This window comes from Mya arenaria, chromosome 1 (genome assembly GCF_026914265.1).
Source record: "Mya arenaria isolate MELC-2E11 chromosome 1, ASM2691426v1".
In the NCBI taxonomy this organism is placed as follows: Eukaryota; Metazoa; Mollusca; class Bivalvia; order Myida; family Myidae; genus Mya; species Mya arenaria.
This window is the reverse complement of record NC_069122.1, coordinates 44,941,604-44,966,020: the sequence shown is the minus strand read 5'-3', so window position 1 is coordinate 44,966,020 and position 24,417 is coordinate 44,941,604. Positions and strand designations below refer to the sequence as shown.

Sequence of the window (24,417 nt, the reverse complement as noted above, 5' to 3'; positions counted from 1 at the left end):
AAGCGAAAATTTATACAACAAAAATCATAATTACCACAGAAAATAAAGTAATGAACAGGGGAAACGTTAATATATAAGTAAGGTTTCTTAATTTTTCGTGCATTCTCATAGATTGAACGCTCGTCTGCGCTTCTATAACTTTTCTAAGATGCACGAGCGCGCTTCATGGGTTTTCAAAATCGCGGCTAATCGTCCATACTGCATGAACGCACGGAAAATGAGAATCAATCTTTAAGTGTACGTGTAATAATAATATATGAGAGATATTGGCAACATTATCATTATAATATAAAATGAATACGTCAAATGATAACAATTTAACTATTATTTCAGGTGTACTGATGATATAGATCTGTTTACCGGCTTGGTGACTGAACGTAGGTCCCGAAAAAGCTTGCTGGGCCCACTAGCTCAATGTCTCATAGGCTCTCAGTTCAAGCGCTTGAAAGACGGTGATCGGTTCTTTTATGAAAGAGGCGATCCAGTAATAGGATTTACAGCTGGTATTTATATCATTTTTTTTAAATTTAAAAATGGTTTAATATGAAAGTTATTATTTAGAACACTATCTAACTTACAGCGTTCAAAATACAACATTGGTCAAAGGTGTCTAGTAATACCTCATTTCTGAGAGACATATATATTAATTGAATAAGTCAAAAATTTGTCTGCATTAAATTTAAAATTCGATAAAAGAAAATATCTTACGTGTGTTTTAAACATCGAAAGGTGGTTAAACACGTGTTAGAAACAAGATATGTCAAAACCTAGGTTTAGGATAAAATGGTCGATTTTCACAAGTGGACCTAGTACAACGATATTTTATTTTCTCAACTAAACTTTATAGGTGGTTATTAGTAAAGTATATTACTTTTCAATGTACTCATGTAACTCCATTTTAATTGCAAAATTGATACCTGGTGCCATTCAATACAAAGTTAAATCTATGAAATTACTGTGTCTACTTTAAGAATGGGTCCATTCCATTTCAGAGCAACTTCAGAGTATAAAATCAATACAGCTGTCTTCTGTATTTTGTGAAAATTCCGAAACGGGGACGATTCACAGAAATGTGTTTATAAGTCCTTCTTATCACAGGTAAGACAACTATTTCTATGATTTTTTTCCACTGCATTTTAAGACTGACTGTGATGAAATTAATAGTTGCTCATGCATGTATTTGAATAACTTCAAAATCAAAATGTATCCCCTCTGTCTCAGATTTAACCGAATGCTCTTCCGATGCGTGAGTCTGTCAGTTCCTGTTTGTCTCAAAAAAATTCCTTTATAACAATCCAAACCAAAAACCGATCCCATCCAAACCATCCCACCGTATCCCATTTTTTTCCTCTACCATTATCCTTTTATCGCCACCATTCCCGAACAATCTTGCCCCGCCATCTATCCATTTGATAATCAAGTGATCTGTATCCCCGAACTCCATTTATCACTGTAAGTTGAATGAATCTGTAGAAGTGTTCGTACAAGTACTATACTAATAGACATTTCTAGTTGTGGGACCAATATGCGACTAAATGTTATGTCCCTCACTGCTCGGCCAAGAATTCACAAACGGCACCACCAAGTGAAATTTATGTTAACCAGATCAACTAGGATACAAGTAATGCCTGATAGGGGATATTGTAAAACCAGCTTAATTACTTGTTAAATGTTTGGTTACTTCAAACTGTCCATTAAAAATATTATCTTGTTCGGTTGGATCCCTTATTTTCAACCCTTTAGCACCACCCTGCCCTATGTACCCTCTTAATGGTCCAACCTTCTTCACTATACTCTCCTTCGACTGGCCTACGCTGGTTAGCTACCGTCGATTCTAAGACTGGTGTTCCTTGAAAGTCAACACATTTGTGTCCGAGTGATGCACGTGCTGGTACATCCTACATGTTTTTACGAAAAAAACTCCCTCATTAAAAATACATGTATGTACTTCAACACATCTATGTATTTTTTTATTAAGATCATCCATGACAAATCGCGACTAATAAGCATATACAATTTGTCATTATATTCAATTCCTTTTTTCTTAGTCACATTCATTTCCCATTCATATCCCATTCATATCTCCTTTTTTAATTACTTCAGCGCATTGATATCTTTTAAATTCGCCCATAGTCTGGGATGTCCCCAAAGCATTGTGTATGCTACTACGCCTCTGGAACTTAGTTACGCTTTTCCAGTTAGCGCTTAAACTTAACCATTCGCCCATTTCTATAATAAACATTATCATTTAATCCAGCCCATTTCCTTGATTCAATCTCAAATACAAAAAGACCAAGGACAGTTCGCTCAGATCTTACTCAATCGTATTATTCAATCTAGTCTATCCAATTTTAAAGTGGCAGTTGCTCCTTTCTAGGGGAAACAACTGCTTTGATTTAATCAAAATAATAACAACCCAGTTGGGTGATCCGAGGTGTAAAACCAATCGTGTCAGTATTGTTTTGGAACAAAGAAGGTTCAAGCGACTATTCTTTACCTTCGTTCACAGTTCGTGTATACCACGTGATAAATTACGTCATATATGCTACGTCGGAAGGGAACATTTTGCTTAAAGTAAGAACTTAAAACAAAGACAACTTTTGTTTTCCTACACCATTTTAAATGAAACAAAGGGCAGTCTATGTCGCTTTAAGAACCCCGCCTTTGTTTTATTACCGGAGTTTGATAAGGTAATTAGTTTCATCAAACACTTCGACGAAGCTGTTTCCAAAAAAAATGTTTTGACAGTGCTCCGTCAGACGGCCGTATTGCGAAAAGGTTTGTCGAAATGTTTTAAGACATTAAACTCTCAATCAAACTCTTTGAAAGACGGAAGGCGGGGCTCCGTAAGCGGCGTAGGCTGTGCTTTGTTTCATTCAAAATGGTCGCGAGATAGTGAAGATATCTTTGTTTAAGTCTTCATTCGAAGCCAAATGTTGCCTTCCGTGGTAGCATTTATGACGCAATTTATCACGTGGTGTACACGCCCTGTTCCAAATTTTGTACAATTATATTAAGTGCATTCCAAAGAGATAATGTGAGTTTGAAAGACCAACACATAAAAGTTTCAAAATTTCATTTCTTTTATTTTTAGGTTCAATATTTAGCAAGCATAATACATACATCAGATACACCATGCGTTGTTGTAAAAACGAGTTTGAGGACATTTTATTAGATATGATTGTATAAGATATTCAATCAAAAATCATTTACATATTTTTCAGAAATATCTTTATACAAAATGAATATTCAAAATATTCAAGACCGCTATCAACAACGTATTGTGGCTTTGTGATGATTGCAGCTATTTTAAGAAGATATCCAGACTAAGTTGAATCCATTATTTGCATTATTTTCTTAAATACCTCATTTATTTTTAAGGGTATCATCAAGGAACCACAGAGCATTGTTGATTTGGTATTCTTGAGCACTTTGAGTCAAAAACATTTTTATATTTTCGACAGACTTTTCCGAAAATATTATGATGCTTTTTTATCCAAATCTGATAAAATATTATTTCGTAAAGTTTGCTCAACTCGAAATTACATCAAAACAGGTTGCAAAGTACGTATGTTCTACTCCTGAAAACTGAAGAAAACATGGAGTTTTGAAACATTTTTATTTTTAGCCTGCCCCACCAACTTTTGCACTGTGGAACGCCCGAAACTAAGTTTGGCTTCACCGTCATAATTGGTTTGAGACTCTAAATAAATATATCTTGTTTATTATCATGTTTATTTCAGGGCATCCAGAAACATGTTCCTTGATTGTAGTCTACTTCCAAGGATAAACCTGTCATTGTGGAAGGCAAACTAAACACCTAGCGATGTACTGTGATATAGTCTTAAATGATTCTATTAAACTTACATGTTTAAAAGGGTAAAGTCATGTTGCAATAAAATATTCGATCCAGTTTTTTTAACTCATTTCTTTTAGTGCGATTGTGACGAAAGTTGATAGCATAAAGAACCACTCTTGAGTTCGTTTCCTGAATAGACTGGTGTCAATCTTGAGAGGATAATAGAATGTACCCATGGTGGTGATCAAACCAACACCTTAACTATTGAACCACTCTAAAGCTCTCACATTCGATGCAATTTGTCTTGAGACTTCCGATTCTTTTCCATTTCCTCAGAAAGATACACTGTACTCTATTGTGAACCGAATATAAATCTGCAAGCGAAGCATATTGAGCGTGCAATATGGCCGTATTATACACTGAAGACGACATATCGTATCCAGTATTATTGCGAGTGAATAAAATTGCGTCATATTGCAAAATAGTGCGTCATTAAAATGCAATTTATTATGTTATATATTGCCGTTTATGTGATTTAAAGTGGTATTCTATATACTAAAAGAGTTATAAGTAGTGCCTTTTGATCCTAAGTGCTGTACATGTTGTATTACAATGTCTTTTTGCACTATTGCCAAAAAGTCCATTTGAGTCGAACACGACCGTTTTACATGTTTTAAAATTTCTAAAGGTCTTTGACCGCACTCATTGGCTGCCATATGATTATATACTAATTAAATTCCCTATAAATTTCAATACTAGCAGGCAAGACTTCAAAGTGGAAAATAAACATTTCTAGCGTTTCACGAATATGACAACCATACATTTCCTTAAAATTTTGTTCAAACCCAATTGATTTCAACAACGAAAAGGTATGTCGAGTTTCTCCTAAGAACATTTAAGTTCAGTACCGTCATTTTTTCAAAGAATCCAACTTGCATCAGGCCGAAAGACAGCCAAGTTTTGGTCCAGCTAAATCTATTTACATATTATTATATTTCTGAGATATTGATGGGGGGTTTTCTCTCTGGGTGCAGATATTGGACTGAATATTGAGTACAACAACTATAAATAATGTGCATCACTCAGACTGGAACATATAGTTAGAAGTAGCATTCTCAACCTCTAAGGGGCTGTACTCCGTATGATGAAACAGCGAAAAACAAAGAAAAATTTCGAAAACTGTCATAAACTTGGTATCGATGTGTACAATGCATTGAAACTGAATAACTGAAGTACCACATGGTTTATAATTAATTTATTTTTGGCAGTTTTTTCGTATTTTTCAATTAAAAAAGATAACTAGGTATGTCTACCTAGTAGAATTCATTCCTTATGTGTGATTGGCTAGTCGATGTTATCACGTGATATGACCATGTTAAGTATATAGCTTAAATATTCAAACTGCTTAGTCTAAGCCTTCGTAGCAAAGTGGATACAACACTGAACTGTAATTTTGGCGACACAGGTTCGAACCCTGTCTCCGACTCAATTTTTTGGTATTTTGGTATGTTTTTTTAAAATAATCATATCAAAGAGAAAAATATTTTATTTAATAATTTTCCTGAGATTCGTTACAGAAAACAACATTGGTGTACAGTCCCTTTAATAATAGAGAGGTCACCCTGGACCACATACTTTATTTATAATTCAGTAATCTTATGGATTGACCCTGCTTTGTGACTTAATGTGTAGTTTACTTTTATACGAGGCATGCGTTAGAAGTGGCCGCATTTTCACGTCATTCTAGATATTTGCATATTGAAAGAAAACAAGATTCGGAACCATGATACACGGGACAACTGTGCCCGGTTTTTATCAGTATATTCCGAACAAACAGGTCATAAAAATTGTATATACGAGACTGATCAATATTGAAGGCCTAATGATGCCAAAAAATTGAGTCAGACGAGGTTATCTTGTATTTAAATGGATATAATAAAACAAGTGCATCGACATTTTATCCGCTCATTTAGAGAACACATGCAACAATAGTTCGCCCATTTCCCATAGTAGAAGTAAAACGTAGTTTGGCGCATCCAAGGCAATGATACACGACAGACAATTTAAATGCAGCCATATTTAATACAATCGAGTAGGCCCGAACTACACAATGGTAAAGTTCGAATTTTAAGTTGCCCTATTACTCCCAAATAAGATTTACCACAATTTATATAATTGTTTAAATATACCAGAAAGGATGAATAAATGTCGAAAACAATTATTCTTATTAGGGATACAGAGTTAAATTTGAAAGAAATGTGCAAAAAACACGGTGTTTCTACCTAATGACACGATAATAGATCACTGTAAATCGTTTAGCATTCACCAATCATTAAATATTTTTGGGTTTTCAGGTATTAAGTTCACGGTTACAATCTAGTAGCTAGTGTTTTCCATAAATGCCTTTTTAAGTAAGTAGTTAAAGATTTATCACTCGAAATTTATGTTTGTTATAAATGAATATGTATTGATTTTGAAGTCGTCTGTAATTGTGTCCATATGATGCTCGCTCTAAAGGAAGTGGACAATACTACTGTAAAATAGTATAATATGTCATTTAACACATTTAACATCAACTTTAAATCATGTTTGTTTATATTTATCCTTAATATTACTAAATTAATGATACTTTAGAGGATTTATTATATTTCATGATTTTTCTTGAAAAGTCCTACACATGTGACTGTAAGAGAGTTTACGGTATTTATATGGTCATGATTATTCATTACTTTGAAATATTATTTTATGGTGCCAGTGACCTTCATTTTTTTGTTACCAATGAGTACTAGTATATGGTTCCACGTGTTTTAAACCAATGATAGTCCTTTATCGAGCTTTTGGTGAAGATTGGACCAGTGATAATCCTTATGGACATTCTGATTTTGGTTTCTGGCATGGCAAGTTAGATATAAAATTACATAAAGTTTATTTTTCGAATTTGGTAGAGAAACATCATATTGAAGGTATTTGTTTCTTTTTTTTTATATTCTAATTATATTGTAATTGAGAGTCAAATAGTTGTTAAATGAGATTAAGTGTTGCTGGAATATAAGACATTTTTTGAACAATTACTTATTTTTGATTAAAATGTATTTTTCATGTTAACAAAAGAATAAGCATGTTATTAGCGATTTGACGAGCTTATCAAAGCGAAGTTCGTATATCAACTAGTGAGTAGACTCCCGGTTTGAGCTCTTTGGTAAAATACTAATTATATGTATATATCTTTGTGTTGTGTTTCATATAATGAATAACCTTAATGAAATTTTCGAAACTCGCTGTATTTCTGTATTTACAATGTATTTGCTTTGTTTTATCTACGATTTCATCATTTTATTATAATCATGTTTTGTTTGTTTCAGGGCTGGTAATTAGCTCAGATCATTTTTCATGTTAACAAAAGATTAAGCATGTTAGTAGCTATTTGACGAGCTTATCAAAGCGGAGTTCGTATATCAACTAGTGATTAGACTCCCGGTTTGAGCTCTTTGGTAAAATACTAATTATATGTATATATCTTTGTGTTGTGTTTCATATAATGAATAACCTTAATGAAATTTTCGAAACTCGCTGTATTTCTGTATTTACAATGTATTTGCTTTGTTTTATCTACGATTTCATCATTTTATTATAATCATGTATTGTTTGTTTCAGGGCTGGTAATTAGCTCAGATCATATATCAAATTCAACTGTAAAATAAAGAGAAAATAATAACATACGCCTTATCTATTTAATGTCCCACTTAAAGAATCAAAACTCGGATACAACACTATTTCTGGCAGCAAATGATGCGTTTGAACGCCATTTTGAAATCCGGGTTGCAAAGAGCATAGTAGAATGGATTCATTGTGGAGTTGAGGAGAAGAAGCCAACTGACTGAAAAGACACATGTATAACGAAATGGTTAAGTTTGATCTGTTAAATATATATACTTATAGTATACCAATTTATGAGAAATTGAAAAATTATCAATACAGTGTAATTACAATGCATATTCAAATGTTCCCGGTTCAACAACATTAGCTGAATTAAAATTAATGCATTTTCGCTAAAGGGGCATATCAATAGTAAGATCATATTTATAACATACATCTGTGAATTTGTGTATCTGTACTTGTAAAAATGAACTGCTATGAATACATTATGAAATCCGTTGTACCAATTCAGGCAGTCTATGCTGATTTAATGAATTGTTTTGTGTGCAATCTAAAACTTGTCAGATTGATCAGCTTTCATGGCCAAGATGTTAAAGCAACACACCAAAGCAGCGCCACGCGCCCCACCTCCGCCCCTCCCCCTACAAAGTCAAGTTGGTAATTTTCGAAATCCAACCTTATACACAAGTGAATACATATCAGTGATGTGCACGATCTAATAGTGAGTCGATGCATGTTGATGTGTAGTGATAACAAGTTTTACTCACGAAAATGCCAGAAAACATTTGGTACGCATGCACCACAGAAAGGCTGAATTGAGGAAGTCAGATTCATTGGCATCCAAGTGATTAGAAACGTGAGGAGAATAAGGCTGAGAATACGAGCGCCCCTGTCCCCTTGCTGTCTGCGATTAGTACGGTAATTCTGCGTTTCTGCTACAGCACGTTTATGAGTAGAATCACGACATATTGATGCTACTTTCATTACTCTGGGATTTTGTGATGCCCTGCTGTTCTCGCTACGGTCAGTTTCTACGTATTGACTTGATCGTCCCGAACGTAACTTACGTCTTTGTTTGGTTACTGCGTATATTTTCAGGTACATGAAGATGATAGCTGCAGTAGGGATATAGACGACCACGGCATTCAAGATCGTTGATACTATGTCGTTGTCGAATATAACAAAATAACACTGTTTCTCAGGAATTGTCCTTTTCGCGTGTACAACAGGCCAAAGTAGCACGCAACTGACAGGTATAAAAAAGGAATAGATCCACACTAAAGCTAACATTACTACTACACGTTTTGTAGTACGTTCAACTCGGTATTTCAGAGGTTTTGTAACTGAACAATACCTGTCGAGACAGATAACCAATATATGGGTCACCGAAGCTCCACTCAAAGAATAGTCCAAACAAACAAACACGTCACAAAGCACTGGCCCCAGTGGCCAATGACCAAATACGAGGTTAATAGTCGTTAGAGGCATAGATAAACCTCCAATCGCAGCATCTGCAACTGCCAAACTGACAAGAAAAAAGTTGTTTAGTATCTGCAGCTTCTTTGTCTTATAGAATGCAACAATGATTAACAAGTTTCCGGATAAAGTCACCATGGATAAAGTTCCGCATAGGATAAGTATGATGATTGTTTTAAAATCTTTGAAGTCAACCGCGGTTCTGTTGTTGGTTTCTGGTCCATTTTTAAAATCCTCGGTTATGTTAGGCAATGTTGTTACGTTACCATAAATTGTGGCTTCCTCTAACTGTGTGGTGTTAGACTGCAACTCGTTAATTTTTGGTATATGTTCATCTGTTTCATGGTCGCAGTGTATATCCCTTATGCAATCTCCGATGCCAATAATAAGGATCAATTTGAGAAGCATCATCGTTCACTTAAATCACTAAGTTAAATCTGTTATTGAGATATTCTTTGTAAAATATTCTTGCAAACACTTGTGCCAGTGCCGCTTAAAAACTCACATATTTATATGTCTTTATTGGTATTGCTTGACATACTGTGGATTTCATTCTGTGAGTGAGCCAATCCTCGTCGTATTGTCTTGCAATTAATTCTGACAGTGCCACTTATATACTCAAGCGGATTCCATAACGTCAGCATCAACAAAGTATCACGGCCGATATAGGCATACAACTTAATCCTTAGATAAAATCCGTGGGCGAGTGTCCCGACGGTTTGCTGTGTTATTCATTGTCAATAAACGGTTATGGTATTACATGTTCTGCGAGTATGAACAGTATTCAGGGATTATTTTCCGGCGAATTATGTGAACAATTAGCATACCACGTGTGTATACCACTTGATAAATTGCGCCATAAATGCTACGTCGGAAGGCAATATTTTGCCCGGAATGAAGACTCTAAACGTTGCCCTTCATTCGGTCTTTTACTTCAGTTCGAGTTTACTTTCTCAAAACACTTCGTCAAACCTTTTCGCAATACTGCCGTCTGACGGAGCACTGTCGAAATATTATTTTGCAAACAGGTTTGTCGAAGTGCTTGATGAATCTAATCACCTTATCAAACTTCGGTAATAAAAGCCGGCTGGGCTCTTTAAGCAGCATGGACTGCCCCTTGTTTTATTTATAATGGTGTAGTAAAAGAAAAGTTTTCTTTGATTCAAGTCTTTATTATAAGCTAAATGATGCCTGCCGACGTAGCATATATATGACGTAATATATCACGTGGTATACACACACTGTATTCGTTGGATATATTCTTTCAGTAGATTTGTTTATGAAACAAAGGAGATGTATCGTACAAAAGACGAATGAATGGCGCCGGTCTACAAGAAGTAATCATGCAGACATTTATGATCGTAAATCGGAATCTACCATCGGCAGATCGACGTAACATTTGACAAATTAATGCGCGCACGGGCGTATCAACCCCAGCGCTGCTACAACTGTTATGGTTAACGACCTAATTTACATTACCGATCTGATCTTTTAGCTTCGGTGCTGCATTCTGCATTTTAAGGAGTTTGCTTCAAGTCGCGCTGAAATGAGTATTCATTATATCTTATTTGGTTCATATATTGTGAATAAGCTGCGTTTTTGTGGAATAATATTACGCAAATATTTTCAAAATTACTGCGTTCTAAATCAAATTAAATGCATACTTGTTCAGTTTTTTTGTGTGATTGTAATTCATTCATTGGGATATTTTCTATGTTAAAGCTTAAATCGGTTCTTTTTTGACAAGTTTTGATTAAGATTGTAAGTGTGTACTAACATAAAATAAATGGTTATGCGTCACATCAAACCATTTACTTGTGTAAGTACATGTGAGCAACCTTCAAACATTACTAAATACATAGTATACACGTTTACAATAAAATCAAAGCGCTAAAAGCGTTGACAGGCTTTCGATCTGCTACAATTTATGACTGTGGTCATGTAATCCAGAATGGAGAATAACGGAAAGCGTGTGAAGCTTTCTCTGTTTGTCTAAGTTATTGCCGCGAGAGAAACATCGAATATTATTCATTTTATATGATTGTCACCGTAAATTATTTTAAAATCCGATGCTTTAAAAAGCTGCAGTCTCACAGATTGAACGTTTTGACAACTGTTTTATTTTTTGTCATGGAATGAGCCAATTTTTGCGAAAATCCATGGAAACCAGTTATATAAGACGGCTGACAAAAAATCAGATGGCAGATTGTTATATATAAGTTCAAAAAATTGATATTCTATGCATTTTTCATAAACCGTTGGTAACGGTTTAAGCCATAAAACATTAATTTTCGAACGGAAATATGAAAATCTACGATCTGTTTTTTTGTCAGCAATCTTATATCATTGGTTTGCAGATATTTACGAAAGAATCTGCTCTTTCCAAGACAAAAAATAAAAAAAAGTTGTTAAAATGGTCAATCTGTGAGAGTGCAGCTTTACATCGGCCGATCCTTGAAAGATGTGTTAATGATAGGTTGCCGATGAGGAGCGATGTGGGGCGACCACCCCATTTTTACGACCAACCCGCTAATGAGACCGATTTTTTCAGACCCGAATTTTTTCTCTATAATTCAATGGTCGTAAACCCCGCAAAATGGGCACATGTATACAGGATAGGTGGGAAGAAAAACTGTTATGTTTTTTAATGATATGCAGTATTTTACAATTCAAAAAAGGGATAATGACCTATTGGTGTAAATATCAACACCCTTTAATACTTTTACCAAGCAAACAGGGTTCATACCCCGAACATGACGTCATTCACGAACCCTTATTCGATTGTACTTGACACCATCTTGAATACTGATTCCCACCAAGGGTGGGGCAGCTTCATCACTCGGAGTTTTATATTTGAGGATCTCGGCTATCAAAATAATGCGGAATAATTTCTTTATACCTTAAAGCAAGGATTGGCTAATCTAACGCATTTGGCTCCCGGATTATACGATTTTAAAACAAACCGCGGAGAGTGTTATAATGTTAACACTTAGCAAATGAATATCACTCCCATGTGAACAGGCATGTTATGCTGTGGCTAAAATATGCATTTCAAATACATAAAGTTATGCCAGCGGGAGTTTTATTTTTATTAATTTAAACAGGATTTAAAATGACTGATGAGTGTTGGGGTGGGTGGGTAAACACAGATGACATCCCGAATCATCACAGACTATCCCGGATCAGCTACGCACTGTACCGGAACCAATATGTGCCGCCCCGGGAATGATCCTTGTGCAACACGACATGCCTGATCGCCCAGGATCAATACGTTGATACTACGGACCATCCCATATCCCAAACGGTCGCTACACGGACCTTCTCGGGCTTCCCCGGATTGAAAATCCCCCGCATGGTCTTGGCCGGTTCCGGATCACCACGGCAAAATTAACAGTCGGGGTAGTTTCCCGGACCATCCCGGACCACCTGTACTGTCACGGATCTGCCCGAACCCAGCACGGAACGATCCGGGACAGTCCAGGACTATCCGGAGATTAAGGCTTTAGACAATCATAGCTGCTGTGTATGGAGAATTTGATTTATAACCGTTTCATTAAAATAGATTCGTGCCTTTTTTTAAATAAAAGCTTAATAGAACTAAAAAAAAATTGCAAAATACATATAAAATGATTATGTATCTATTGAAGATTATTTTATGGAGTTTTTCGCAAAAGAACTGGCACAAAGCTAAATTGAAAAATGGGTGTATGTACATGTAAATGAAAATGTGTAACATATATTCTTATAATTACTCGATTGTTTACAAAGGTTGTGACCCGTGATGACCCATGTGAGGACCCCTTTAAGTCACGTGATTCCTACCCCCCCCCCCTGGTATTTAGAAATAAAAGAGCAGATAATTAAGTTATTCAATGGGTCATAGAAATTTTTATCTTAAAGCATGTAAATGGTACAGAAAATTTGTTAAGTAAAGCAAGTATCATATATATTTCAAATTGTGTATGGTGCAATGATTCACACTTAAACAGCTATTTTTTTTAATAACGTCTTATAGACGGATATCAACACCAATGGCAGGTTAATGTCACTGAAATAATGTTTTAACTGAATATAGAGTACATAATACTTCATTTAATTTTGAGTCCTTTTAGATCATTTTGTGTCAGGAAATTTTTAATGGCAGATTCAGCTTCCACTGATTTGCAAAGTATGATATGAATACAAATGATGTGTATTACGCTTGTTAATCATTTTTACTTTCAACATATTTGCAAGAAGCACTCTTGCTCTTTCTGTTGGTGGTTTTGATATGATTCTATGGTGTTTACGTTTTGGTCGTTTTTGGTTTTTGTTGGTTTCTCATAGTCACCTTAGTTCGGCCACTGAGCCCTTGGGATGGTGAGAGTGTTGCAACATGCAACGATTCTTTGTCTGGTCTACCTCCGTTGTACAGGATATGACTCCTCTTTCTTATCTTATTCCGTGTGTGTTATATTTTAGATGAATGCATGGTTGCTAAAGAATCACTTAACGGAGGTTAAAGATACACTCTTATTCCCATGCAAGATTTACAACAATTAAAACTTTCGTTTTAATATTCCAAAATGGATGAATAAATGTCAAACAATGGTTCTCATGAAGGATACCGAGTTGAATTTGAAAGAAATGAGCATAAAACACGGTATTTCTACCTAATAACACTATAGTAACCCACAGTAAATATTTTAGCATTCACCAACCATTTAATATTTTTGCGCTTTCTGCTATTAAATACACGGTTACAATCTTGTTATCAGTAATAAATAGTTTCCATAAATGCATTATTTAGTAAGTAGTTTATCAGTCAAAATTTATGTTTGTTATACATGTGCATGTATTGATTTTGAATAAGAGTGTCACTTTAAATTGTTCTCTTCGAGTGTACACCTGAATTAATACTGAGGGCAGTTTCCCTTGCTTTAAGCTTTCAAAAAAACACACTGTTTAGACGATGCAAGGGGAATGCTGCAGGGTCAAGCGTCAATGCAGCTAATAAGCAAGAGCATACCATACACACCCTTTAAGAAGTTAAACAAGATGTATTGCTTTGGTATTTTGTTTAAAGGCATCTCATTAGCAAACTGTACATGTGTTCTTCGCAATTTATCAGACGGAAAAGATACGTCATAAGTGTAAGTTATGAATGCAGTGTATTTGTGTTCTCAGCTTAACAAAGTTATCAAAGTTATTTTAATGGAAGATTATTGCTTCAAAACCTCGTTTTTTTGTATGTCAAATATTTATCTTATACACATACCGAGTTTAGAAGACCTTTAGGACAAGGTTCCTGGTTTGTTGATAAATTTAGGAAGCGACCGAGAACTTTTTTTTTCTAAAAATTGGTCATTCTAATCCAAATAAAAAGTGAAGTTATATAACAATCACAGAGGATAAGCTGAAGTTTTTAATAATTGTATTCGGATAGATAAAAAAAATGTGTCCGAGGATTACTTGCCTAGCGCATTTTTTGCCGGAACAGAATCGTCGAACTCAGGAGTCAAACTACATTTCTCACAAAAAAAAATCGTTTTATGAAATAATCCGGAATTGTTTTATATCGATATGATAAGTTTATTGCGTAAAACATTATACAATGTTCATAGCATATAATATACAATACAATAAATGGAGAAAGTACAGAAATACAACTTTCTGGAGCAATTTGACATAAATAACATCCTATAATTGTTCGAGTGCGGTTATAAAAATAGAAATATAGCTAAATTTGTTAGTATAATGAATTACATTAAATAACAGCAATTCAGGTATAAAAGGAAATACGTGCCTAGTTATGTAAAACCTCCCCTAGCTGGTTAGCAAAGAAAATATATTTTGCTAGTCTATATGTGTTATTCTTTGTATTACAACACTACATGGATTCAAATTTATTTAACGTTGGGCAGTGGCAAAAATAAGGCTTACAAAATTTGTTTCTTTATTCCCTATTTTTTGGGCACACAAGTAGAAAATGAAATTCAGATTCTACCTGATTCAGATTGCATGATACACATATTCTTTTATTTACGGGTTTGTTAGTATATTTGCCCGTCTCGATTTTAAGTCTATGGGCATAAGTTTTAAATCGCGCAAGAGCATATCGAAATTTGTTTTCATGGATTTTTTCTTAATATTTTTCTCTAATGAAAGCATGTTTAAATAAGGCGTATGTTCTTAATCTAGATGAATTATTGATATCTGCTTACAGGCTTTGGCAATATTTGTATATAATTCTCTTTTTGATTACCTCAAATGTGTAATTATAAATACTTTCAGTTCGCCAAATATCAGAAATATATGTTCATTCATAATATTTTTAACTTGAGTGGCCCAGTTTTTATTTTTATATGTTTTATTACTTGAATCGTCTGCTCGTAATACGTTATAAGTATGTTGGATTAAACTATTATCTCTCGAAACAATAACATTTTTTCCAATATTTGATAAAATTTATTTTCCTAAATACTATCACTGGTACACTTCCAACTTCTCCGTATAATGCAATTAAGTTTGTTGATTTTTTACTACAGGTATATAGCGTAGAAATTTCACATGAATCATTTCTATGTCGGTAATTGGATTCATACCCCAGATTTCCGAGCAGAAATTAAGAACTGAGCCCACCAACACATCAAACAGTTTAATTTTCTGATGAACGGGAAGTTCAGTATTATTAAATATTTGATATAATTTATACAGTGAAAAAGATGCATGTTGAGCAAGCAGTCTTTGAGACCTATTGAAGTTGCCATTTTAAAACAAATTAAGTATTTAAAGGAATTAACAACTTCTATTTAGTTACCATAAATCTGTAAGGTTATATGCGTTGCCCTTCCATTTTTAAAGATCATTGCTTTAGTCTTTGATACATTTATTTTCAATCCCCACCTGTCGCAGTAATTTTCAACGTCATTTAACATTAATCTTAAGGTTTCAGCTGATTTTTCAAAAAGTACCATATCATCGGCAAAAAACAGTAGGAATATTTAATATCATCTAGAGATATCAACCCCGGCAGATTAACATTGTGTATAAGGTCATTTATAAAGAAAATCGCCATCACCTTTACAGTACCTTTACGGTAATTGATTAAACTTACAATTATTAATAGTATTATTAATAAATTGCAGTGTTGTAACGTGCAACTCTTATCAGAAAGTTCAAACCGATTCCCAGTGAGGACCATTTATGCATAAATAATCAAGATTCCTACGACTTAAGTCCTAAGGCTTAACTGCTTAATTGAAATTACTCCGCGTATTACTTGCAGCGTAGTTAAATGTGAAAAAGTATAACACTGTTTGATGAAAAAAACGAGGTGCATTGATTGCCCCTGAAATTTAACATTCTGCCACCCAAACGTCCTTTGACCAGAAATGAGATCGAGTAACATGCATCCAAAATATGGTAACGACCCAATTAAGGACCCCATTGGAAATAAGTTGAATAACTTTAATGGGTTATCCTGTGTTATATATTTGTCACATTGAATTCAATCTTTATTAACGTATGTATGTATCCAAAGCATTCTAATGATAATGTGCTTTAGTATAGATATCATCCCTTATACTTTGTTAATCATTCTGTGATATAACTTTATGAGATATTTGGTTTGTTACTATGTCATATATATATATATGCACGAATAAATCTATCTATATATAAATAATAAAGGAAATAAAGATAAGTTGAGTTATGTTGAGTTACGCGTGGGAAATAAATCCACAGCAATAAAAGTGTCATATACATTCTGCTATTTTCATTTTTACTTATAATGCATGTACATCAAATTGATGCACACACGCACGCACGCACGCACGCACGCACGCACGCACGCACACACACACACACACACACATACATCTTTTTTTAAAATACATTTTCAAAATAGATGTGAATGCGCGTATTTAACGGAATGGTATTTCATTTTAATGCATGTCGAATAAATGAATTGTACATGTATGGTAATACCATAATGAACGAACGAATACTTAATAAGGCTGATAAACAAATTAGAATATAACCTACATTTACAACCAATGAAATTGCAGATATGCAATCATAAAGTTCATTCATTAGGCTAAATCATTAAGAATTTCCACTTTAGCGGCTGTTTAAAGGTCCTCCCACTGTCACTCAACCGATACACAATCCCTGTGTCAGATTTTGCATTGATAATGCGTTAGCCAATGAGGTTGTGTTTTAAAGCTGCACTTTCACAGATTTACCATTATTACACTTTTTTGTCTTGGAAAGAGCGAATTTTTGCGTTAATATCTGCAAATAAATGATATAAGATTGCTGAGAAAAAATCAGATCGTAGATTTTCATATTTCCGTTCGAAAGTTAATGTTTTATGGCCTAAACCAACGGTTTAAGAAAAATGCATAAAACATCAATTTTTGAACTTAAATATAAAAATCTGCAATCTTATTTTTGTCGGCAGTCTTATTTAACTGGTTTCCATGGATTATCGCAAAAATTGGCTTGTTCCAACACAAAAAATAAACAAGTTGTCAAAACGTTCAATCTGTGAGAGTGCAGCTTTAAGTCAGTAAGATGACATGAATAATTATCTTAGTGATTAGAAAGGGCTCGTTCGCTATGCACACCCCGCCCATTCTTAATAAGATTTTAATTCATGTCATGTATCTATTACTTAAACTTGACCATGTCAAATATAGGGCTTGTCTATGTGTCCTTTAACAATAATATAATAGGTTTTTGGCTAATGGTTTTGTCACTATATTTTGTATTCCTGTATAAATTTGGAAATATATATTAACAGTAACATTATATGTATAACTCATGATTGTCTGTTTATATGTACGTGTTTATCTTCAGCAACTTTTAAATAGTCAACTACAGCAGTCATCTGGGGATTGTCATTACTCGTTATCGCCAAACATGATAACGGGTGATTTAAGATATACCTTCATGTTTGTCATATGATGATATCAAATATAGTACAAAAAAGTGTTGCATTAATTTATGTTAACAAAAAATGTTTTCATTTTTATATGATATATATGTTAACCATAGTTTAAGTTTATAAATTCTTGTTTTAACATACTTTCGTCTGTTTACATTAACATCTATTGAGTGTATACAGTGATCACTGGGATTTATTTTAATATCTTCTAACACAGAACAAAACCTTAACAATGGGAATAAGAAAAGTTTCAATTATTTCTGCGGTTAACCGGAAGTTATCACTTTGCACATTAGTGCTACTATTGCTGGCCGGAACTAGTTCCGGTCAGAAAGACTGCACAATGCAGGACCAGTGCTCGTGCACAATGACAGACGGGAGTGGGATTGTGGACCTCACCAGTCTTGCCAGTAAAACGGACGGACAACCAACGTGAGACTTTTATTACCTGTTGTTGTTTTTTCTGTTCGTCACAGCAAAGTCTTATCAGCATTTGTCTAAGGGTCCCAGGTCATATCTTTGTTTTAACATTCATAATGATTTGCCACACTTTATTTCGTAATAAAAACCCTGTAAAAATTGCAATTTTACAACCATGAAATAGTCCCTTAAAGAAGGGACTCGTACATGCTTTTGGACCAAAAGTATCCCGGCAATGAACTTGATAACACTAACATGTATATCATAATCATTTTACTCGTTGATACCTAAATTGCAGAAGAAAAGAATACAATTAAAGTTTAAAATAAACCTGTTTGTGGAGGGGAGCGAATTCAAGATTGGATAACGCACACCTTCCAAGACTGTAAAAATTAACATCATTGTGTCGTTCATTTTAAAACAAAACCACCATAAATCAATATGATTGTGTTCTACCGACGGCTCTCTCGTCTAGATTTTTTTTCAATTTACTACAACTGGCGGTAAGTGTTATGTAAAAACATAATCCTTACTTTGAACCTGGTCCGTAGTGCAGTTATTTTATGTCTTTGTCTTACAAGATCCTTGTCGAAATAATTACCATTTTACCGACAGTAAAATCAAGAAAAATAAGAAAACTGACACCGTCTCCATCCGACCACAAGGAATAATACGGATATTTAACCTTTATTAATTACATTGGTATTATCACGTGCTAATGTCAATCAACCAATCACACTACAGCCATTTGCTGAGTTGCGTTATTAATGTTTGTCAAAATCGTGGACTTGAAAGACAATATTTGAGCATTTATCAACATTTGTCTAAGTGTTCCAGCCGTCAATAACTTAGTTTTAACACCGTCCTTTATTTTGTAATAAAAAAGTGCATTTTAAAAAACAATAATTCACAAGGCGGTAAATCCCAACTTCTATTGTAATTATATTTTAACATTACTGAACGATTCTGTCTCTCTGTATGAGTAATCAATGTGGCAGTGCGCAAGTCATAGATTCTCACGAAACCCAAAGGCTCAATGAAAGTAAGGACACATTCTGCTTGCCCGGAAAGAATCCTATTCCCTCGGCTCGTCTCATCAGCTGTCCGCGAGGCGGAGCAAAAGCGCACACGCTGGGACCCGAAAAATGGTGAACTATGCATGAGTAGGACTTAGCGAGGTCAAAGTGATTGTTTCGTCTGCTAGGCTTGGGCCTGTAAGATCCATTGCATTGCATTATCGTGTGTGATGGGTGTTTTATCTGAGGCTTTTATATCTTCACATTAATATTGTATACCTTTTTTTCAGATTTAAGGACGTTATGGAACAAGAAGAGGGCTATTACTATTCGTATTCGCCTTGTGGTTCATTCTCAGAGGTGGAATGCAAGCAAGCGACGGTGTGTACATATTTTCTTAGTTATTTCAAAGTTATTTTTAACACAAATAGAGATTTGATTAGGCTTCATGCATATCTATCAATTATTTACTCCCATCCTCTTAATATATAGAACCAGTTGCAACAAAAAAGCCCATGACAACAAATATAACATCGATTATTTCCACATCTCACAATGGTTATCCTATCTCCAAGCTTGTGTAAGACGTGGAAGAAAAGTAATGGTCTATACCAGGGTATATTACAATAGTACTCGATATTAATTTTCTTCATATCTCACAAGCGTAAAACTTATCCAAAATACATGTATGCACACTTTCAGTTGTAAGTAACAACTTGTGTCCCCATATCTCGCAAGCGTAAATTTTGATTCACAGGCATGTGTATTAGATCAAAACAAAAAGCAGTCGCAACAGATTGGGGACAGCGGGAGGGCAGCCTTCCAATACGATGCTGACGCTGGAAATGTGGTGGTCGCCTACACCGCCGGAACTTGTGTTCTAAAGTGAGTATGATGGGGGTGGGAGAAGTGCTGTACATAGATATGTTTTAAACCCGGCCATATTTACATTTGAACAAACACCATGTTTAAGTATCTGGCAACACTAACTTTCTCACCTAGGCGACCCGAGTTCGAGTCCCGGCATAACTTGTATCACAATCGTTGTTAAATAAATACGTTTAAACTAAACTAAAGAGGCTCCTGAATGCAATATCTTTACTGTAGACCGAAGTGATGTATAGAAACAGTTGAAAAACGATTGAGCAACTCTAAGAAACACTGAGTGTTCAGAGGCGTACATGTGAAGTTCAGTGAATAATATTTACGAAGACATCATAGGATCATTGCTGCAGCTGTTTTGATGTAAAGTCGAATTTAGTTAGCTTAGACAAACCAGAACCGACTAAAGATTTTGAGCCATGATAATGTAGAGCCAAGTGGCCATGTTATACCTTGATTCTGGAATCAAGTATGAAAAACTTTGTCCAAAAATTTTCAAGTGAAAAGTTTGAACATTGAATCCCCTGGTTCTTGGCAAAGCCGCGCGTGAAATAATGCTTTTTGGGGCTTACTCGGTGAAAAATATTGCCATCTTACACTGAAAAAAAACAGTTATTCTGTATATGTTTAGTTTAATATAAACCGTCTTTCATCACTAAGAAGTGTTCAAACATATGACACTTTCTGACTGGACAAATATATTTGAAGATATGTAGATCTATTATTATAATTTTAGACTGACCACTGTTGACCTTATATGTGACGAGAGTGCATGTGACCCGACGTTTACACCGAAAGGGGAACAAGGAGCGGGCCAGTTTGTAAGTTTAAGACATTTAAGCTTCCAAGTAAACACTGTTGTATTTTGAACCATTTGTTTGCCATGTGATTTGTTAAATATATTAATATTCCTCGTACGAAAAAGTTTAAGCCATTGAACAAAAACTCCACAAACCACTTCAACTTGTAAATGTTTACTGCTCTATTTCTCTGTTGGGATATTTAGCCATATTTGTTACCAAAAGGAAAACTTTGAAGCTCAATAGCAAAGCTTTCATTTCAGATTTAACCGAACACCTCTTGTTTCAGGAAATGATGTTGAAGACCGTCTGCGCATGCCCAGGCAAATGTGACAGCAAGGGGCCCACGGGAGATTGTAAGGGAGGATCGGGGGCCTCTGGGGGCCTCAGCGGCGGCAGCATTTTATTGATCATGTGCGTAAACCCTTTTTATTGTATGGCTTTTGCTTAGTTGCATCAAACGTGTGGTAGCATAAAAAACGGAAAGAAATATGTATATTGTTATCAAAGTGCCAAAAGGTATATAGGGAAGTTAAGAAAATATGGACATTTAAATGTATTCATTGATTATGTACATAAAAAAGTGAAGCCATTGAATGTTAATTTAGTGCTTTGAAAACTGTGAAAACCCAGTGAGGGCGTTTGATTTAAAACAATCATAGAATATACCAGTAGCCGGATACAGCTAGGAAGGCCGGAAGAGAAACATTTCGTGCGACTACAGCTTTATCATTTATTTCAATCTCATCAATGCATTGTACATTGATGAATAAAAGTACATTCAACAAACATTACATACAAGTGCATTGCCACTCTAGTCACGGTTATAGGAGACTAATTTAAAATACAAGTAAGACACTTACATCTTTTTACAGATAAGAGCAAAATACATGGCATGATAATCCCCTGCTTTGCATCTCCTGCTAATTGCACTGGTGACAAAGTAGGGGCCAATTTCCTGTGTATTCATGTATTGGCTCAGGGCCATTTAGGGTCCAATTTTATAATAAAACATCCAAAACTGCACAGCATTGGAGATCTGATAAGACAATTAGGCAATATTAAGATCAATTAACAGAAGTTGAGTACAAATACACGTTTATTGTGTGTTTTTATGTATAATCCCAATGTTTACTATCTGTTTCCTGTTAGTCAGATACGATTGAAAGAAATGTATGGACATTTCCTGATTCTACTGAATGGATGCAGGAGCTCTCAGGAATGCATTTTGAGCATTTCCCGATCAATTTGCATGGATAACGTTCTTTGGTGTACTGCATTCAAGTTTATAGAAATATATTAAATTGTGCATAATCTGGATAGTCTGCAGTTTTGAACTCGTTGATTGGTTAAAAGTATTTATTGAATAAATACAACTGTTGTATATCGTAGACCATATCAAAACTGAACCCCGTTGATATAATTGGCTGCGATAGCTAATCGTATATAACTTGATTAAGCTGCCCCAAGGTTGTCCTAAGTCTTGTTTGCACATTTCGGTAAATGATACGATTGGTTAATAATTATTATCGGATAAATATATTGATCAATAAAACACAAACTAGCCATCTTTAACAAAACCAAAAGTTTAACCAGTTTTATACAATAAGCAAACTTTCTCGAAACTGCTTTAGTCCGTTATAATATGATTAAGCTAAGCTCACTATTTATGTTTTGGTATAATTTGTGTGTGTAATTTTTACTCCTTTAAAGGTTTTTAGACTTCAATATCTTTATGATATTCATAATTAACCATTTTTTGTATATCAATATCAAGTTTAAGTATGTATTTTGGCTAATTGAAATAAGCTTCTTAAGCCGGTTTATCTGATGAAGTTACGAGAAACTGGGGCTAGTTAGGCTGATTATGTCTGCTAAATGGTGTTTACTTTTTTTAAAATGGTCAAAGTATTTACTAGAATATATAGTTGTGCATTTCCTTCAAACATTTCAGAGTATTTGGAGTACTTGTTTCGTACCTGATTGGAGGAATATTGTTTATGAAGTTTGTCAAAAAGGCAGAGGGTTCGGAGGCGATACCAAACAAAGGTTTTTGGGCGTCTATACCACGAAATGTGGTGGTAAGTCAGGATTAGACGCTATTTTGCTGTTTTTATTTTTTATTTTTCATATTTTTTGCAAGGTTTTTATCATTAAGTTTCATGTACAGTCTGATAAAATCGTTAAAAGATAGTAGAACTGATTGTCGGGGTCCGCCAAAGAGATATTGAAATTTAAACGTTATTTGTTTTACAACGGTTGTGAAAAGAATACCTTGTACTAAATCACTCTCGTTGGCACGAGATTGTGCGTGACTGTGATCTTGTGTTGTGGGGAGACCGGATTACCCGGAGAAATCCCACTTGTCCGGTTCGGTGAGCACAACAAAATAGTTGTACAGTACATGTACGATAGTTGGCTGCTACGGTATGTCCAACTGAAGCTTTATGCGATAGCATTCGAGCATCTGGGCCATTTTTTACCGAAAACAACCTCGGATGCACATGGACGATTTACAATGTCAAAATTCTTTTCATTTAACTACGCTGCAAGTAGATCGCGTATTCAGCAGGAAAACTGAATGCCTTTACTCTTGGGTAATCACTGGTAATCGACTTAAACTTAGTAATACGAAATACACGTTAAAACACTTAACTAATAAATTAAAACTATTATTTAAAAAAAATTGAACTACTTCCATGTACGTACCGTCACACATCCGAGGTTGTTTTCGATGGAAAATGACCGACGTGTACCGAATGATGTAATAGTCGTTCCTGCCATCGGTACCTTCGTTGCTTTGATTTATAAATGAAATATTCTGTCATTGTATATTAACTTAGATCTATGTATGTTTTCAGAATGGTTGCAAGTTTACGGTTAGCAAGATTCGACGGAAAGATGTTACATATGATCAGATCTGATGTGAACTAAGCTATTTTGTATGTGAAAATGTGAATAGTTATGCGATGAATATGAATTCAAATGTGAAAACCAACTTCAATGTGGATGTTCAATAGTTATGAGTTTAAAATGAGATTTTTCGTAGGCCAAGGCAACAAACATTGTTTAAAATATGAAATATGCACACGTTTTTAATTCCTAACTACATGCTGCCTGTTGCTATGAACAATAGTTTATGACAAAAAATGTTGTTCCTGATTATTCTGTTGTTGTATGTATCACTAGTGGAGGGTTAGGGGGCACGTGTTAGATAACACCAGAATACCCCCATTTAATAATGAATTAAGGCAATCTTGTCCTCTCCTTGGAAGGACCAACTTATCACCCAGATCACGTTTAGAGCCTATATTGTTTCGAATCTTGGGGATGAACGTAAACCCCTTTACATGTTACGACGCCACCCCAACCCCCACCCACCCAAAGTAAAAGCCCTCAAACGTCAAGTCCTGTATCATACTGGCTTACTTGCTTAAA

General features: G+C 34.8%; 2 protein-coding genes across 2 annotated transcripts in view; both read left to right on the top strand.

Annotated features, from left to right (window-relative positions):
- LOC128227483 (myeloperoxidase-like) overlaps window positions 1-8,614 on the top strand; it is a 35,910-nt gene extending 27,296 nt beyond the window's left edge. The window contains exons 15-16 of the mRNA XM_052938085.1: window positions 334-484; window positions 8,555-8,614. Of these exons, the coding sequence (XP_052794045.1) occupies window positions 334-484; window positions 8,555-8,614 (211 nt within the window). The remainder of the gene's footprint in view (window positions 1-333; window positions 485-8,554) is intronic.
- A 9,441-nt stretch (window positions 8,615-18,055) lies between these two features.
- LOC128240206 (uncharacterized) lies at window positions 18,056-24,142 on the top strand. The gene is made up of 7 exons (XM_052956723.1): window positions 18,056-18,293; window positions 19,588-19,678; window positions 20,055-20,182; window positions 20,916-21,000; window positions 21,269-21,393; window positions 22,934-23,060; window positions 23,841-24,142. The coding sequence occupies exons 1-7, from the start codon at window positions 18,094-18,096 to the stop codon at window positions 23,901-23,903; spliced, it is 819 nt and encodes a 272-aa protein (XP_052812683.1). The 5' UTR covers window positions 18,056-18,093; the 3' UTR covers window positions 23,904-24,142.
- The last annotated feature ends 275 nt before the right edge of the window (window positions 24,143-24,417 follow it).

Excerpts from the sequence above, each read along its gene's own strand:
- LOC128240206 (XM_052956723.1), top strand. The coding sequence starts at position 18,094 with ATGGGAATAAGAAAAGTTTCAATTATTTCTGCGGTTAACCGGAAGTTA. Across the intron at positions 20,183-20,915 it reads GCCGGAACTTGTGTTCTAAA|ACTGACCACTGTTGACCTTA; the intron begins GTGAGTATGATG and ends TTATAATTTTAG. Across the intron at positions 23,061-23,840 it reads CTATACCACGAAATGTGGTG|AATGGTTGCAAGTTTACGGT; the intron begins GTAAGTCAGGAT and ends GTATGTTTTCAG.